A 17,880-nucleotide genomic window follows, 5' to 3' on the forward strand; every position below is an offset into this window, starting at 1 on the left:
CTGCAAGCCAGCAAAAGTCAGCCGCATAATGAACCACACAACTGCTCTGATTTGTAATACAGTAAACCTACAACAAATCTTTGTGTAACCAGAGCTAACAAAATTTGCAGTAAATACTTTCTTCATACTGATATCAATATTAAATCGCCCACAGTAAAAAAAAACATCCCTCTTCCAAACCTACTCTGAGAATCTTCAAGGGGAGTATCACTGTAAGATTCCGTGTCTGAGTACGTTCTTCTGCGTCGCTGTGATAATTGGTGAAGAGATGAAATTGGTTCTTTTACAGAGTAACTATTCCTGCAAAAAAAATGAAATGTATTATTAAGAAAAATCTATAACACCCCATACCCCAACTTAATATACTTAACAATATAATAGAAACACCAAAATTATTTTAATATAAATTATATTTTTCACTATGCTAAGATTAAAATGGCATGGTCAACACAACAGTATCAATTTTCACAATTTTAAAGCCTGAAAATTGAAGTATGAATGTAATCTTTGCATGCAAAAGAAAATCATTCAAGAATCTAAAAGACAAAATTAAATAGAACCTTAATGTTTTGGCTCTACGTATAACTTTATGAACTCAGCAGAATGCGTCATTTCCAGAAAGTTTCTAACATGAAGAAATATTTACAGAGCAAGTATTAGAGACAGCACTTGCCACTGCAATCAATAATCTTCACCTTAGTTTCCAAACCTCCAAGCAATCAAAATTAGATCAGTTTGTTTATTTATTTAAGATTTTTTTCCCTAGGGAATAATTTCTCTCACATTTTGATTTTAATGCTGGTAGGCTCAGGGAGGTGTTTGGAGAAATCTGAAAAGAAACTTAATAAAATAGAAAATTACCTCTCTAAATAGCAAGTGCCAGGGTGGCTAATGGAACGCTTCATCTAGGAAAAAAAAAGAAAAAGAAAATAGTCATAAGCAACTTATAGAAATAACAAGCATATGAACTTTTACAAAGAAGGAGGATGATTTCTTTAATTAAAAACAACACTTCTTGGCTAAATATCTTATGTAGCTATATGAAAATGAATGGGTTGCCATCAATATTAAAAGTTTTAAAGCACTAACACAAGAAATACAGTTTACTTCCTAAAATATTATCTGATTTCTATAGAATTCATTCTCTCTTGCTCCAAAATTATTCATATATCCATTTTTAATTGCGGTGATCTGCAGAAACACGAAGAGATTTTTTCCTCAGCAAATGACAGCTTCAATTCCCCGTTACACAAAAAAGCTAAAATTCTGCCTCTTGATTCTTTGTGGTTCTGATACCACTGACAAATCTCTTTGCATATCAAAGAGAACTTACTGAAGGTTGAAATTATTAATGACCAGCTTTAAAAGTCAATTGATTGGATGGAAGACAAAGAGAGAAGAGATCCAAGTACAAAGAAATGGAATCCCACAAAATCCTAAAATACCGCTCATCTAGGAATCTTTATATGTACGATCAAGAGAACATTTAAGATGATTCCACATACAATTAAGATAATTGCCTGTCCTCCTAAGGAAAATAATTAGTAGTGGAGAGTTATGAAAGTAGTATCTTTACCATGATTTGCCTTTTTGTTAAATAAGGGCATGTTAGATTAATACAAACATTTCCGAATGATATACTTTGAAAGATGTGCTATCTTGCCAAAGAGCTCTAATGCGCAAGGCAGTTGTCTGCTTAAGTAAGAGTCAAGGTCAACATACAGTTAGCACTATAAAAAACAGTTGAACTGAGGAAAGGTTAGGTCCCCTTCATTTATGATACCTGAATACAATCAGAAATGTCTTCATATGTATGACAAATTAGTCTGATTATGTGGTGGCTGGTAAACAAAGACTGAGAACAGGGTAGTATTGATTTATATTTAGTATACTAAATAGTATACTAAATACTATACTACCGATCTTGATAGAGTGAAGGTTTCACCTGTTGACACCAAAGAATATAGCAATAGCATAGTCTTCTACCATTCTTCCCACCCCCCCCGCCGTAACCAACAACATGACACTTAAAAAAAAATAATATTTTAAAATATCTAAACCATTTGGACAGGTGATGGTGACACAGGAGAAACTAAGGGATCAGGGTGAGGCAGCTGAAACATTTCTGGCTTAAACTTGGCATTAGCAATCTTCACACATTCTTCAAGTGTTGTGATAAACGTATTACACGTGGCACTAAGCAAGGAAGAGGCTTCATTCATGTTCTGAAAACAAATGAAAGTACAATCATCAGCAAGAAAAAATGAAAAGATGCAAATACAAGAAAACAAAACAAAACACTAATTTCCCTCCTTACTAGAGAGGCCTAGTGATAACTTCCATTTCCCATTTTATTCAATCAAAATGAACACTTTTCAATGAGGTCAGTTTTAGTAAACAGATGTAACAACACTCTTAATGTCCTTTTGGCATCTGAATTTCTTTAAGGTATCAGCAAACAAAGCTTTAATGCTATAATGGTTTTATTGCAAATATAAGAAGCTTTTCTCTCAGAACGACTAAAATCCCACAGGTATCAGAAGATCATTCTATGAAACAAATGAACTGCAGCAGAACACACACGCAGCTTCATTAGCTTCAGTGCAAGCAATCTATGGGTCAATTGCAACTTTGCTGTAAGCTGACAACATTTTGCTGTGCTGTGACTACAAAGTGGCAACACTTTGCTTTACTTTGCTTGTCCACATACTGCTCAAAGGTGTGTAGGAGGAGGCCACTTCTGAATTTACAGCACTAAATTCCATTCAAAAGCAGAAATACTAGAATAATTTTATTTGTTGTGTGTATTCAGAGGGACGTATTTACATTGCAAGTCTCCAATACCTGTAACGGTAGCTTTTATCAGCAACAAAATGAAAACCCTCCTACACAAAGAAGTAAAGAGTGAATAAACAATAGGTTTCAACTACTCATTGAACTAGATTGTTTCAACTACTCTGCCTGTAAGAAAGATCTCAGACAGGACAAATTATTGCATAACTAATATGGCAGCTCTTCTGGTCTTTTAAGCAAATGCCTCAAAACACAATTGCTCCCCAATACACATTACAATTACAGTTAAATCAATCGAGCATTTTGTGCACATATAATCTTTTACAGTACACACGAGTCAATGGTAAAGCATTCAAAAATTCACCTTAGGTTAAATCTACCAACATCAGGGAGAAGAAAAGAAGCATAAGATGTCAATAGAAACTTAGGATGAAATAAGGTGCCCATGAGCACAAAAAGGTCAACAGTATCATGGGCTGCATGAGGCAGAGTGTTGGCAGCAGGTCAAGGGAGGTGATCCTTCCCCCCTCTACTCAGCACTGGTGAGGCCACATCTGGAGTGCTGGGTCCAGTGCAGGGCTCTGCAGTACAAGAGAGATGGAGCTACCGGAGTGAGTCCAGCAAAGAGCTACTAAGATGATTAAGGGACTGGAGCATCTCTCACACAAGAGGAGGCTGAGAGAGCTGCTGCTCTTCAGTCTGAAACAGAAAAGGCTCAGAGGGGATCTTATCAATGTTTATAAATATCTGACAGGAGGCTGTAAAGACTGTGGAGCCAGACCATTCTCAGTGGTGAACCCAGTGACAGGACAAGAGGGCAACGGGCACAAAGTGAACACAAGAAATTCTGTGTGAAGAGAGGAAACTACTCGTTCATTTTGACAGTGGAATTTTAAACATTGGAATGGGTTGCCCATCGAGGTTATGGAGCCTCCATGCTTGGAGATATTCAAAACCCAACAGGACTTGGCCCCAGGCAACCTGCTTTAGGTGACCCTGCTTGAGCAGGGGTTGGACCACTTGATCTCTAGAGCTCCCTCCCAATCTCAACTATTCTGTGATTCTGTTCTCCAGTGCCATTCTAGAAATTCAATACCTCAATGCTGGGAGGAGATCGAGTCTCATCACGGTGAACAAATTCTTGTATTGTATGAACTTGCTGCATTAAAAGATCACAGTAGAGACGAAGTTCGGACATTTTGGTTTTAAGAGATTCATTGGTCTCACTTATTTCTATAAAAATAAAAGAAACACCAATTATGGCATACAATTTACATGCAGATTTTCAAATATGCTTATTTAGATTTTTGATTTAAAAATTCATTTAAACTTTCAGTTAATGTGAGGAAAAGTGGATTCTGCAATGAGTTAAGAACTTTACTTGAAGTAGACAGCAGTTTGTACTTAATGATAACTGATGGTACTTTAATGACCATCAAGAAGGAGGCATAAACTGAAAAATATAAAGTTAAATTTTTTCTTAGGTGCACTGTAATGTAGAAAAATTTTAATGGATGAAATTTCCCACCCCAACAGATTGGCTAGAAATGGTTACATCAAGTCATCCAAGAAAAAATTAAGGAGAAAAACAACAGTAAAAGAGCAGAAACTCAATGGCTTCGTAACAGCTACAAACAATAGGGTTGTTCCTGTAACAACCCTAACTTGATGAAGTTTCAACTTTTTCAAGTAGAAGAGCTCAGGACCTAGAAAGATCAGATTATATCCACCTTTAAGAGTGAAAGGTGTGTACGTAGGGTTACAGACCTCAGGGTATACAGGACAGATCACTCTCTTTACATCCTTTTTCTTATATTCCCTCTTAAGACTTTGCTCTTGCCTTTCATAAGAGACTTTTAGTTTGATCGAGTAAGGCAGCTCTTAAGCTCACATGTAGTCTTCCCTGCCTCCTTTCAATGGAGGTGATTTCACTCAGGCAGATGTTCTGGGGTAGTTTTTTGTCTCCAATAAAAGGAAACTTGTACAATGCCCAGATATTGAAATGTTGGATACCTTAACATCAGACAGGACAGAGCTGAATACATTCATAATTTCAACAACAAAGTATGTCATTGATTTTACATACAACTGATTCTTCAGTGCCTTGTACAGAATAAATATCTAGAACATCACTGCAAGACTGGCTGTAAAAAGGTATTAGGCATATAACTAGGAAACTTGCAGCCTTGCAAAAACAGCCCAGGAAGCTAGCCACTCAAACCCCATAGACGTCAGTTTAAACTCCTTATCCATCTGATTGTTAGACTCAATCAGAATTGGGTGTTTGTGGAAGCAGGAAAGAGAGTCTGAACTGATACCAACTGATACCACTTTCTTTGAAATCAACAGAACTCTATTAATCCATAGCATTTGTGGATCTGGTGCTTCATATGGTCACAGCAACGTCCCTAGGATACTACACAGATAATAGCAGGTGCAAGACAAATTTGAATGCAGCACAGAAATATTTTATTTAAAGACAATAATACTGAATTTATATCACAAGATCAGGACTTTGTCATTATTCAAAAAAAAACATTTGAAGAAGTGGTTAGATTGTGCATGCTTTAGATGGTATACGTACCTTTTTCTTTTTTTGTTCTGGTATCTGCCAAACAGGCTTTCGCACTCCCCAGGGCTACCAGCCATCTTTGCCTTTCAGCTGCATTAACTGCTTTCATATAGAAATGCTGTTCCCCTGGAATGATTAGCTCCATTCTTGTGTTGTCTGTTGCATGAACTTAGGACAGAGGAGGGAAAACAAAAACAAAAACAATTGTGAAGAGCTGAAAAAAAACCCTCAACCCAGTAAGGATTATTTATGATATGCAGATCAAAGAACTTCAATATTTGTATTACAATCACATAGTAATATCATAAATCACAAGGTATTGCTGCCAAATAATGAAATAGTAGCTCAACTCTTCTCCCTAGCACACTGTGGAATAAACAGTCGGGAACACCAATTATCAAATAACGGACAGACTCAAGCACAGTGAGGTTCCCTTACTGCATTACCAATACACTGCATATGAACTTGTAACAGCTGTTGTATGCTAATCCTGATCTAACCATGGCAAACCAAGCTGAATGAATATCCCTTCTTGATGAAATTTGGATTCAGGTCGCAGAGTCCTAAAATCAAGAATTAAAGTGGACTTTGTTAAAGGCCCATCATAGTCAACACTATATCTTTAACCAGAATACTCTGCCGAGTTTCATGTTATCAAACACACTTCCTCCAGACCCGCTAGCCTGGAGACTGCATCAAATCCAGACTTAATCTATTATCTTTCATATACTAAAAAAATAAGACGACAAGGAAAAAGACGATGACAAGCAAAATGAATAACTGGAACAGCCAAAACATGGTATCTTCCACTTTTACGTCACTGGTTTAATCTAGACCAGGGAAACAGTAACCAAAAGGAGATACCACATGAAAAATATTTAGTGGCCCATGTAAAATAAGTCCCACTTTTTGATGTACAATATCTGGAAAAATGCCAAGAGTTTAAAGCAATGGAGAGTTAGGTAATAGCCTTACTATTAGCCAAGGTGGTGGATCTACAGCTTAGAAGACACTAAATGTACAGGCTAATTCAGAGTCTGACACCATCAGTTCATTTACTAACTCTAAAACATACATTACCTGCATGTATGCAGATGCTAACAGTGTCAAAGGTAAAAATGACTCAATAAAAAAAAAAAAAGGGGGGAAGACTGAACAGCTCTCCCTTAAAGACATCTCCCCTTGCAGATCACTGCTGCTGCTCTTCTGAAAAACTACTGTTCATGATTCAGTCTCCTACCTCTGGCCATAAGAGGGGAAAAAAGGTAGAACTAAGATAACTAGCTTAAGTAACGTCAAGTGTAAGCCCTGCGCGCGCAACTTTTTAAAAAGGTAAAGAAATATATGGTGGGCTCTAGAGCTCAGAAAAGGGCTTTAAGCATCAAAAACATTTTTCTTTGTTGCCGTATCATAATTAAGATTCATTATTATTTGTGAACTATGAAGGAAGCACACTGGACTAAAGGTATATAAAAGTACATTTAAAGCACAGACATTTAAAGCACATACAAAAACTTGTGATGCAGAAGGTATGTAAAGTGTTCTTATCTATTACCCTGACAACTAAAATCTCCTCTAGCAGAAATCTCTTTAATTCTTACCTTTAATTTCACAAACAGCCATCTTTATACTTCCTTTGCTGCCTTTGCAAACATCATCCTGTGAATCATAGTACGACAATATCCCATTGTCTAAAACAAACCATCGAGGCTGCCAGCCTAGCAAGATCAAAAACATGAAAAGGAAAGTTTAGTCTAATTGCTGCATTGCAAATCAAATTCAGCTCTTTGGCTGTTAAAACTTTTACAAAAGATGCAAACATTAAAATATGCCTGTTTCACATCAGAAGGAAAGAATCTGTGCTCTATAACCAAATTAGTATTACATGGATATTTCACTCTTACTCTTTTTGAATGCAAGAATAGCAATATTTCAGTCTTCACTATATTCCATTCTGCAAGAGAATGAAATTTTAGTTTAGCCACCAAGAAATCCTATTCTGAAGGCTGATAAATTACACACCTCTGATGAACCATTCTCATTCGAGTATATTTTTCGGGCAGATTTTATTAAGAAAGTCATAAAAATAAACACAGTCATACAAACACATGACCGATGTCAGTAACTGCTATGTTATCATCTCCTCTGCATATTGTATTTCAGTGAGAACTTCTGCATTTCATCCTTAACTAACGACACAACATTTTCTCCAAAAGCAGCCCACCTTCATTGCTCAGCAACAATTTAATTTCAGGCATTGTGCTGGTATTTTCTACTATGACTGAGCAGAGGCTTATACTAGTAAGACTCCACTAGTGAGGAAAGCGTATACCAGTTCCTGTACTTACGCTTTCACTAGCTCCGTATTGGTAAAACTTTTTAATGATCTTCAATACATCTACAGAACACAGCAGATTATGCAAATGCACAAATATCTGTGAGCATCATACCACATACAAATGCTAATCTACTTTAATCAAACAAAGAAGGTCCATGACAATAATTTACTTCCCCCCCCCCCCCCAGCTATTTTATAGGCAAACTTACCGTTTCATAAAACTCAACCCTCAGTGGAACAGATGCCCTAATTTTTAACACTACCGAACACAAATCGTTACGTCTAGTAAAACACTCTTTGTCTGGATTAACAGGTTTCTAAAAATAACATGAAACTAAAGCATTCCAGTAGAGCACAAGAACATTGGCTCTTTAGAGGCTGGGTCAGCTAGGCAATAGGAGCAGAGCTGGCTTCTACCTTACAACCTAACACCAAACTTTCTAACTTTGTGCTTGGACTATGGGTCGGAATGCCAATAGCTATGTGGCCACGAACTCACCAGTTTGGTGGTATGAGGGTATGGTCCACAGCACTTACCACAGTGCTATTCCAAAAGAACAAGCTGCAGCCACCCAGCAGCAGTGCATTAGTACATTAGAACACAGGGGGCTCAATCGGGTACCAGACTGCTGAACATCACATAAAGGCTTTATTCTACTTACGAGGATTTAGAAGTTTTAACATTAGAAGTTTTAATTCAAGAAGTGCAAGACTAGTCTCCATTATATCATGTCACAATTCCAGGATAAGGAAGTATGAACATGTTACTACTTTTTTTTATTAGCTATCATACATGTATCAGTAAACATTTCTGTCTTTCAAAATAGAGTGGGTAAGTAATAAGCAGATCCACACTCAGATATAAAAACAGAATGAAAAAACCTATGAACATTGAGGGATACCAGCTCCCATAGGAAAAGATTTCAAATTACATATACACATCACCTCTTACACTGAAAGAATATGTAAATATCTGTGAAATGACTGTACCAAATACCTTGTTCTGTAAAACACAGCTCAAAAATGCCCGAATATTTTTTGTTGCTACACTGCACTGCAAAACATTGACTCTGCGCTCCCCTTAACTTCTAAGTGCATGCAGAGCAGAGAAGTCATTGCTTTTCCAAATAGTCTTGTGCAGATAAAAAGGGACCCTGGACAGATGATTATTCCAGCCTCACATTCTGCTAGCACTGAAAAAATAGAAGCAAGGCATTAAAAGACTCCAAGTGCCTTACAGAAGTAAGCACAATAATGAAAAAAAAAATACCTCTTATATGAACTTGGGCCCTTGGAGAAAGTGTCCTATGTTTCACAAAACGTTTAACAAATTGTACTTTACAAATCTGTAGATGCACACACATTATTTGAGTGAGAAAAACAGCTGTATTTTAGGTTTGTTTTTAATGAGGAAGGAAGCTAAATAGCGTTTCTTTGCAATGCTTCATTAGCAACATTAGCAAGTTACTTCACTGCTTGGCTTCTATGGCTAATGACAACAAGCAGTATATCTTATTTTTGGCTTCAAAAACATAAAGTATAGTAACAAGGAAGTTGCTAACAACATTTAAAATTCTGACTAATATAATTAGATGATTCTGTTGAAATGTGTTTCCCTCCTATATTTAGGCAAATCTAGACAATTCCTGACATACTATATTTCTCAAATGCAACCGGAGCAGATCCTCGCAGTAGGCCTACATAGCCCAAATAAGGGTTCTGGAGACTGGTACTTTAAGGGACTACTAACTTTCAGTGGAAGTTAACTGCATGTTGATTCTAAGAGTCTATTATGCAGAGTCCTAGGAGAGTCTATTATCCAGGATTCATTGTTATTTAATACGTAAATATTTAACAGTAACTGACTTGAAATGTAAAGTCTATAGCAAATACCAACTACACCTCAAGGACTCAAACACCAACTACACCACAAGCACTCAATATCTACGACCTTTTACATTTTGCTACAGTAACTTTTTTGTCACAAAAATGGAAGTGACAAAACTATTTTGAAAAGAAACTTGTATTCATTATATATTTTATAACCATATTTTTTTTCTATTAGTATCTCCACATTTCATGTGGAGAAGTGGGAAAAATATCTTATCAAATAGCTATTTGCAGTACAATTGCTTTTTCATTAGAAGCCCTGTACGCATGGACACATATTTGCTCAGATAAATACAAGATTACGCTGTGTACACTTTGGTTCACAGCAAGCGCATGCAATAACGGAACCTAAATACGACCGTTAGTGAGCTAAGCAAGCACATAGTTTTTCTTCATTTAAATTATCCAAATTCAGGAGCTAGCTTAGAACTCTGTTCCTGGACTGGCAATCCAAGGAACACGCAAGATTGTGCACGATACAATAACTATAGCAAAACAAGCTAGTCCGAGGTTGTGCTAAAGGAAAAGACCAGGTACTATGGACAGCCTTGTGCATGGAGATCCCACTCCATGTCTTCTTCATTTGCATCACTGCAACACGGCCTGCATTTTACAAGTTCTGAGAATTGAGTTTCACACCACTCTGCATTTGAAATCTGAATTTACTGAAGCAGGACGGCACACCTGTAGAATGGCACTTGTAAAGCACAGAGGACAAATAAGATATTGACAAAGTAATCAAACAAGAGGCCTGATTAAGCATGATATATGATCCAACACTGATCTGCTCCTGAGGGGCAATCAGTCCCACTACAGTGTCAGAAAAGACATCTGTTTCACCTTGAAAGTACAATCTGTCCATTGCTATCTCCAGTGGGCTATCTCCACTATTATAGAGGATGAGGCAAACAAAACTAGAATTTTGATAGCAAATGCAGGCATTTACTACACTTCTCTCTGCAGCACTTCTAAAAATGCATTTCCTGAATAAATCACCCAGAAGTATCACCCAGTTTCTGTATGTTTTACAGCTTAGGATACAGGGGTACAGATTAAAAGAAAAAAAATTACCATCCAAGAAGCATACTAAGAAAACTTAGACTTTTATATTTACCATTGACGATTTACAGATGCAATATTAAATGATTCCTTAAATGCAGCTGAAGATACCTTGCAAGTTTGTATGTCTCAAATAAAAGCTCTTTCCTGGGAAAAGAAAGATGGAAGGAAACATCCAATACTTAGGATGTGACACTTAAGATAGCAGTTCAGCTATCTGTTCTGCTAGGGCTCTTGACTAACCTGGCAATATCCAAGCTAGATCTTCAAAGATATTTAGCCACCTGATTCCCAGCGAGAGGATCTTTGAGCCGCATTAGTACCCACAGTGCATAGGTTGCCAACGAAGGCGCAAATTGGCTAGGCCTGCCTCAGAAGAGTGTTGTGAATATAAATACACATGTAATAGGACGTGGTGTTTTGGCGATGGCCATCGCACAGCATGCCCTGCTGTCCCAGCGTCCAAAGCTCGATCTAAACTGCAAAGAGCTGGAAGCGACCCACCAACCCCGCGGCTCAGAGGCGGACAGGGCAGGCAACATGAGCCACGAACGGGCGCACGCTCGGCCGCCACGGAAGGTTTTGCTCGAAACGCAAAGCGCAGGCAGTTTAGGAGCTACGGCATTAGAAAAGCAGCAATTCTGGGCTGTCCACGGCCAGCTGATGCCGGGAACCCCCTGCCGACCAACGGCCGCCGCCTCGGGCAGACGGGCAGCCGTCGGCAGCCGTTGGCCCCGCGCGCCCCCGCGCCCCGCGGCTCCCAACGGCCGCGGCCGGCACCCCCGGCCCGGCCCGGCCCGGCCCGGCCCGCCTACCCGCCAAGTAGTTGGTCCACTTGTACAGGACTCCCTCCATAGCTCAGAGCCCGGCCCCGGCCCGCATCCTCCTGCTCCTCCGCGGGGGAAAGGGCAGCAGCCGTCGCCGGGGCTTGCACGGATCTCCCTTGCCCGCCGCCGCTCCCTGCGGACGTGGAGGCGGAGCCGCCCAGCTCAGGGCGCAGCGGCGGCCCGCGGCGGCGGCGAGGCCCGCCCGCCCGGCCCGGCCGCCTCTTTGGCTCCCGTCCCTCCACCCCCCTCCCCGCCCGCCCCGGCCTTGGCGTCTGTTTGCATTGACCCTGACGTCTCATTCACTTCCCGGGTGAAAGGGGCTGGCCGAGACAGCCAAGCCGCCCCGGCTGAGCCGCCTGCCCGTGGCCACCCGCAGCGCGCAGCCCCGCGGGCGCCCTGCGGCCCGGCAGCGGCGTGTCCCCCCCCCGCCCCGCCGGCTGCGTAAACCCTCGGTGAGGGCGAGGCGCGGGGCCCGGCCTGGGCGGGGGATCGCGGCCAGTCGGCGCCACACGCCGTCCCTCGCCGCCAGGCGGCGGGCCCCGCGCGGCGCTGGCGCAGGCGGGTCGGGGCGGAGGCCGGGGCGGCGCCGCGGTCGCCGGCTCGGCCCCTGGGCCGGCCCGCACCTCCGCCGGGCGGGGGACAGTGCCACGCAGCCGCTTAGGGAGCGGGCGCCGCGCCGCCGACATGGGCCTGCTGCTCTTGTGGCAGGCGCTGGGCCTGCTGGCGGCGGCGGCGGCGCGGGCCGAAACCGGCGGGGGCGCCGCCGCGGAGGAGGTGAGCATAGAGGTGCTGCACGTCCCCGAGGAGTGCAGCCCCAAGAGCAAGAAGGGCGACCTGCTGAACGCGCACTACGACGGCTACCTGGCCGGCGACGGCTCCAAGTTCTACTGCAGGTGAGGTGGGTGCGGCGAGGACGCGGCGCCGGGTGGGCCGCATGCCTGCCGCCCCGCGGTGGGCTGCGCGGCCTCCGCCACGTGTGCGGGCCGGCCGGGGCCCTCCGGGGCCCTCCGGCCAGGGGAGCCTTTGCTGCGACAGCAGAGGCCGCTGGGAATCACATGCCCCCCGAGGAGGGCATTAAAGTAACGTTAACGATTCCCCCCCCCCCGTCTCGGCTTTTCCTTTCGCAAGCCAAGTGTTGAAGGGTCTAGGTTTTCGCAAGGATAACGCGATACCTGTGCTGAAATCGGCTCCTGCCGGTTTGCTGGGAGTCAGAGCCGTGTCTGACCCTGAAGGGTGTCGCCTGACACGCACAGCTCAGGGAGTTGGGAAGTCTCGTTGAGAAGCCATGATTGCACCTAAAATGGAGAACCCCTGTGTTAAAAAGGACATACGCTTTATCACCTCCCTTCTTCTGTGCTGTAATCCATAGACAAATCGCAATTTTGGGGAAGAAACTACTGACGAGGACAGAGATTGAACTAAGAAATCTGAGCATTTTAGTGAGAGCTTTTGAGTACAGTGTACGCTTTATACTTTTCCAGATAGCACTGTGCAGTGCAGCCACATTGCACTAGTGGTTTGCAATCTGTTTGCATCCTCCCTCCTTTCTCCTCTTTTTCTCTGTGCTGCCTTCCTCCTTGCCCCAGTGTTAACGTTTATGCTTTTGCCTCTTTGTTTCGGCCCATCTATCCATCTTCAGGCTGCCTCAGTTTGCCTTATCTTTCTTTGCACAGAAACTCTTGTGCAAAAGCTTTATTTTAACCATGCCTCACTTTTAATGTTGGTGTGTCCTATTAGTAAGGCCGGACTCACCTTTTCAGAACTATGTGGAAGAGTCTTTTCTCTCTTTTAGGTACCTACCTCGTTCCTTACCCATATTTTGACAAATCTTATAGATAGTAGCCTGGTTTATTACACAGTCTTGATTCATTGTCCATTTGTATGATTTAAGTAAAATACACAACATATACAATAACTTTTAACTTTTGAGCTACTTGCCGCTCATGCACACAATTCACTATGGCTCCCCCCCCCCCCGGCCCAAGGATTCCTCATATGACCAGAGGCTGCATCAAGCACTGAACCTCTTAACTGCACAAAGAGGTGGGTGAGCATGCAGCGCTGTAGCCAAGACTCCCAAGTGCTTGCTCCACCGCGTCCAGTTCCACAGCAGTGTGGTGAGAACTCCTGAAGACATTTTCATTTCCACTTCTGAGCGGTGAATTGCTCTCAGCACTCCTCCCCCAGACTTTCTGCAGCGGCACCTTGTGATTGTCCAACCTGTGAAGTTTCTGGCATGGAGTGCATATGATCAGAAAGGCTGGACATTTCTCCCCTCCTCCTCCTCCTCTTTTTTTTTTTTTTTCCAGTTAGGTTTTTACTTTTTCTTTGATTTCAAAGGGATTTCAAAGCTGTCTTTTACAGCTCTCAAGATTTGAGCCGAAATGAATGATAGACAAAGCAGAAAAGTAGCATTAGTACTTCAGGTATTATTGTACTCTGTGTTTTAATAATCTAAGGTACACTTTTACTGTGACTGCTAACAGTAAAGTTACTTTCTTAAAAAGTATATGAATACTGAATTCCTTGTTATCTACTCACTATTTTTTTTTAATAGTCGAACACAAAATGAAGGTCACCCAAAATGGTTCGTTCTGGGTGTTGGACAAGTCATAAAAGGGTTAGATATTGCTATGATGAATATGTGTCCTGGAGAAAAACGAAAGGTGACCATTCCTCCGTCGTTAGCATATGGACAGCAAGGATACGGTAACAACAAGTTTTAATACTAAACTTCATGTCTTTTTACTGTTTTAGTTACATTTTCAAATTAATGTGTAGTATTGTAAATGACTGTAAGAATTGGCCTGCTGTTATTTTTGGAGGGCATTTAAGGTGATGGCTGCAGTGGGACCTTGTCCTGCTCATTCCTGTGCAATTTGAGTAGTCCTTACCATAGACCCACAGCCAGGCCTTGCAGTTTGCATCAAATTCAGTACTGTGAGGCATCTGATGTGTTCCTCTTGAGTATTGCTACAATGCTAAAAATTGTCAGCAAAAGGAAGATCTCTTTGTAACATCCATACAAGCAGTTTTTCTCTTACTATGTTATATTCTATTCATGTTTAATTTCTATTATGTGAGTGCTACCTGCTTAACCTTTTAATGAAATCCTGCGTTTTCTGAGCAAAATGGAATGTAATCCGCCGCATGCCACTGAATCAATTTAACTAGAAATCATTTCTTTAGAAGACTGCTTGCCTTCTGGATGGACAATGGACAATGTCATCACTACATAATACTTGCAACAGTACAATGCATGAAATGGGGTTTGAATTTCTGATATTTACATGTGCAGTATATAAAGATATATAGATCGTTCCAATCTTAATCTTACATGCTGTTTCAGCAATCTAATTTTAGATATTTTAAATTCATCTCTAGCTTGGGTGTGCTACTTTCCATGAATAAACTCCTGCTGTATGGTCGTAACTTGCTAGTGGTTTTGTGTCAGAATCCCATGAACCAGTTTCATCTTTGATACAATTCCACTGCAGCCAGTGAAGTTTACTAGCAATGAGTTTTGCCTCTTGAGCATAAGCTGTGTTTAATAAGTAAGTCTTGTAACAATAAGGGAAAACACTGAGACCAACCAGAAATGTTCCTAAAATCTAATACTAGCTCTAACTATCTGTTCTAGGTAAGACTTCGACAAAGTATTTTTTTCCTACAACATTCCTGTCCTCTGTCTCAGCGTATTCCTGCATGCTGGGGAAGATGCCTGCCTAATCTTGAATTAGAAAAGATGCATGTGGCTTTTTAGGTCTTTACATATCTTTTCTTGTTGGTATGTATATTCTTAAAAAACTAGTGGCACTGAATTCTAGTATTGTATCTTTCTTTCATAAGTAGTATATAAACCATAGCATATATTCAGATATAGTTAAAACTTCTACACATTTAAAGCTTGTAAGATTAAAATCTTTTGAACTCTGAAACTTGTCACTTCTATTATAGATATTTTAGATGAGAAGCGCGAGTAATAGTTTTGTTTGCCTTCTGTTTATAAATGAAGTAGATTCTTTAACTGCTCTCCAGCTCAAAGGGTGGGCACAAGTTCAAATTAACTTCTGTCAAAATTCTGAGGTTACAACGTCATGCTTGCTAGCTTTAGCTAAGAATAGAAGCAACTTGCATGTTTACGTTTTAATTGTACGCTGCATGATTTTTAGACGCTTTTTTGGCTTGACTTTTACACCTCGTTAATTTGTTCCTGTCTTTTTCAGTCTTCTGTGCGAGGGTGTTTGTTTTGTTTTGGGGGTGGGGTTTTTTTGGCCAGATCTATGGTACAATGATCTCTGTTTATAAGCAATGTTTCTTTTATGTCATATGTCAGATAATGCTTTGACACAAGAGTAATGAAGCCTACCATCGTTTCTTTTCTGGGACCAAATAAAATACCCAGTAGTTCTTTTTTTTGCAAATCGGATAACTTACTTCTTGCTAACAGGCTACATATTTAAAACACTGTTTTGCATAACGTCTCGGTGTAATCTCGTAGGAAGTTTGTAAAACCTGATAGCTGCTTGTCCCCCAAGACAAGAAAAAAAAGGATTACTTTACTACTTTGATATTTCAAAATCAAATTGGAGATTTTAAATAAAGCCATATGTCTAGAATCAGTCTTTCTGTGTGAGGCACATCATATGTGACAGTATGTGAAATGGTCAGGACTTCAGAGATACAGTTTTTTTTATGATACACAAATCTTTCTCAAAGTTCTGTATACCTTAATTTTTAAAAAAATACCTGAGTTGATTTGAGCAATATAATTTTGGTTGCATATTGATATTGTTTGCAAATCTCTCTCTCAAAAATATTTTATTTAACACAGTTAAATCTGTTCAACCAATCCTCTTTTTTGTTTTGCGAGAACCTAAAGAATCCTCCCCTCTATCTATGTCATATTTAAATTCAGAGTTTCGATTGTCATTGTGTTACCAAGTTGATCTGAATATTAATACAACCTTTCGTAACAGAAAAATAAGGCATTTTATGTGTGCGTTTGCCATGTGTGTGATCTCTTACCACAGTGTCTGACTTCTTAAATGCTTTTTTTTTTATATTCACAGCACAGGGCAAGATTCCACCCAATGCAACACTGATCTTTGAAATTGAACTTTATGCAGTAAATAAGGGACCACGCAGTGTTGAAGCATTTAATCAAATAGACAAGGACAGTGACAAGAAGCTCTCTCAACTTGAGGTAATATGATGTAACTAATTTGAAATATTTGTAAACCATAGATATAGTTATCTGTTGTAGTTTACCGTTACCTTTACATGAGCTGCCTCTGCTTCAGTTATCATATAAAGCTTTTGTATGCTTACACTGTGCAATGTTGACATTTGCTGCAATACAATAATATGTTTCAGACTTACTAGGAATCAGACTTCCCTGTCTTCACAGCAGTCACAATAGCTCATGTTTGTACCCCAAGTGTGCTTGAAGGTAGCTGTTGAGTAGTCCTGGCCTAAAAGCCAAAATAGTGCAGGACTCGGCACTAAAAAAATGCCTGAGTATTTACTCAGTTTCTTAGACACAATTTTTGTCCTTGGGGTTTCCGAGAAGCAGGCCAGAGATTAATCTGGACTCATTCGGCTTCTGACACTCTTTAAATTGCCAGAAAAATCATGGCACTTTTGGTTGTAGAATATCGCTCAATACAAATTCAGAAAGTGCCAGAGGTTTTAATGGCAGCCACTTCTTGAAAATTTCTCATCTCTGCTAATGAATTTTGCACCCCCAAAATTTCAAAGGCTGTTTAACTTTTTGGGGAGGTTTGGCATATTTCTGCTATGGAATTTGAAGTATTGGGATTTTTTTAGAATATATAAAGTTATTTTATTTGAAGTGCACCTATACGCTAATTTTTGTGACGCGCGTAGCAAACTCATTTTTTTCTTTTCTTTTAGATAAGCCAGTATTTGAAGGAAGAATTTGCAAGAGATGGCAAAAAACGTCATCCCTCAGTCCATGATGAAATCTTAGCTGATATATTCAAGAAGAACGACCATGATGGAGATGGTTTCATATCAGCAAAAGAGTACAACGTCTATCAGCATGATGAACTCTGAGTACTTACAAAATCTCTGGCTGTTTTCTGGACATTGAATTTAAAAAATTTGGAAAATAATTCTTTGTCACATAATTTTTTACATTTTTTATAGTGGCATATTTTATATCTTTTAAGATATTTGTAAAAATCTTGTTTTTTAACACTTTATTAGTCAAATGTGTGATAGATTTTACAACAGAAAGAAATAAAATTGGAAAACAGGATGATCTGTTATTAGTTTTTTGTCATGTCCTAATCTACAGTATTGCTCAGGGTCTTCCTCATTGTGTAAGTCACTGATCAAAATATTTTTTTCTGTCCTATCAAGCAGGCACAAAAAAA

At 40.3% G+C, this 17,880-nt stretch overlaps 2 protein-coding genes across 5 annotated transcripts in view; one reads left to right on the forward strand and one right to left on the reverse strand.

Annotated features, from left to right (window-relative positions):
- PLEKHA3 (pleckstrin homology domain containing A3) overlaps positions 1 to 11,735 on the reverse strand; it is a 33,904-nt gene extending 22,169 nt beyond the window's left edge. For 3 of the 4 annotated variants that reach the window (XR_011141890.1, XM_068948405.1, XM_068948404.1), the window contains exons 1-7: positions 11,468 to 11,735; positions 6,967 to 7,083; positions 5,378 to 5,533; positions 3,890 to 4,026; positions 2,061 to 2,225; positions 862 to 905; positions 185 to 300 (exon numbers count right to left, since the gene is read on the reverse strand). Coding sequence is in view for 3 of the 4 variants with exons in the window: in XM_068948405.1 (XP_068804506.1) it covers positions 185 to 300; positions 862 to 905; positions 2,061 to 2,225; positions 3,890 to 4,026; positions 5,378 to 5,533; positions 6,967 to 7,083; positions 11,468 to 11,507 (775 nt within the window). In the remaining variant the exon portion in view is untranslated. Of the gene's footprint in view, positions 1 to 184; positions 301 to 861; positions 906 to 2,060; positions 2,226 to 3,889; positions 4,027 to 5,377; positions 5,534 to 6,966; positions 7,084 to 10,707; positions 10,800 to 11,467 lie in introns of all 4 variants that reach the window. The other variant, XM_068948406.1, reaches the window with a different exon arrangement.
- Positions 11,736 to 12,064: 329 nt separating this feature from the next.
- Positions 12,065 to 17,760, forward strand: FKBP7 (FKBP prolyl isomerase 7). The gene is made up of 4 exons (XM_068948407.1): positions 12,065 to 12,372; positions 14,037 to 14,188; positions 16,552 to 16,685; positions 17,396 to 17,760. Exons 1-4 carry the CDS (start codon positions 12,164 to 12,166, stop codon positions 17,555 to 17,557), a joined length of 657 nt encoding a protein of 218 aa, XP_068804508.1. The 5' UTR covers positions 12,065 to 12,163; the 3' UTR covers positions 17,558 to 17,760.
- Positions 17,761 to 17,880: the final 120 nt, after the last annotated feature.

This window comes from Struthio camelus, chromosome 6 (assembly GCF_040807025.1).
Source record: "Struthio camelus isolate bStrCam1 chromosome 6, bStrCam1.hap1, whole genome shotgun sequence".
In the NCBI taxonomy this organism is placed as follows: Eukaryota; Metazoa; Chordata; class Aves; order Struthioniformes; family Struthionidae; genus Struthio; species Struthio camelus.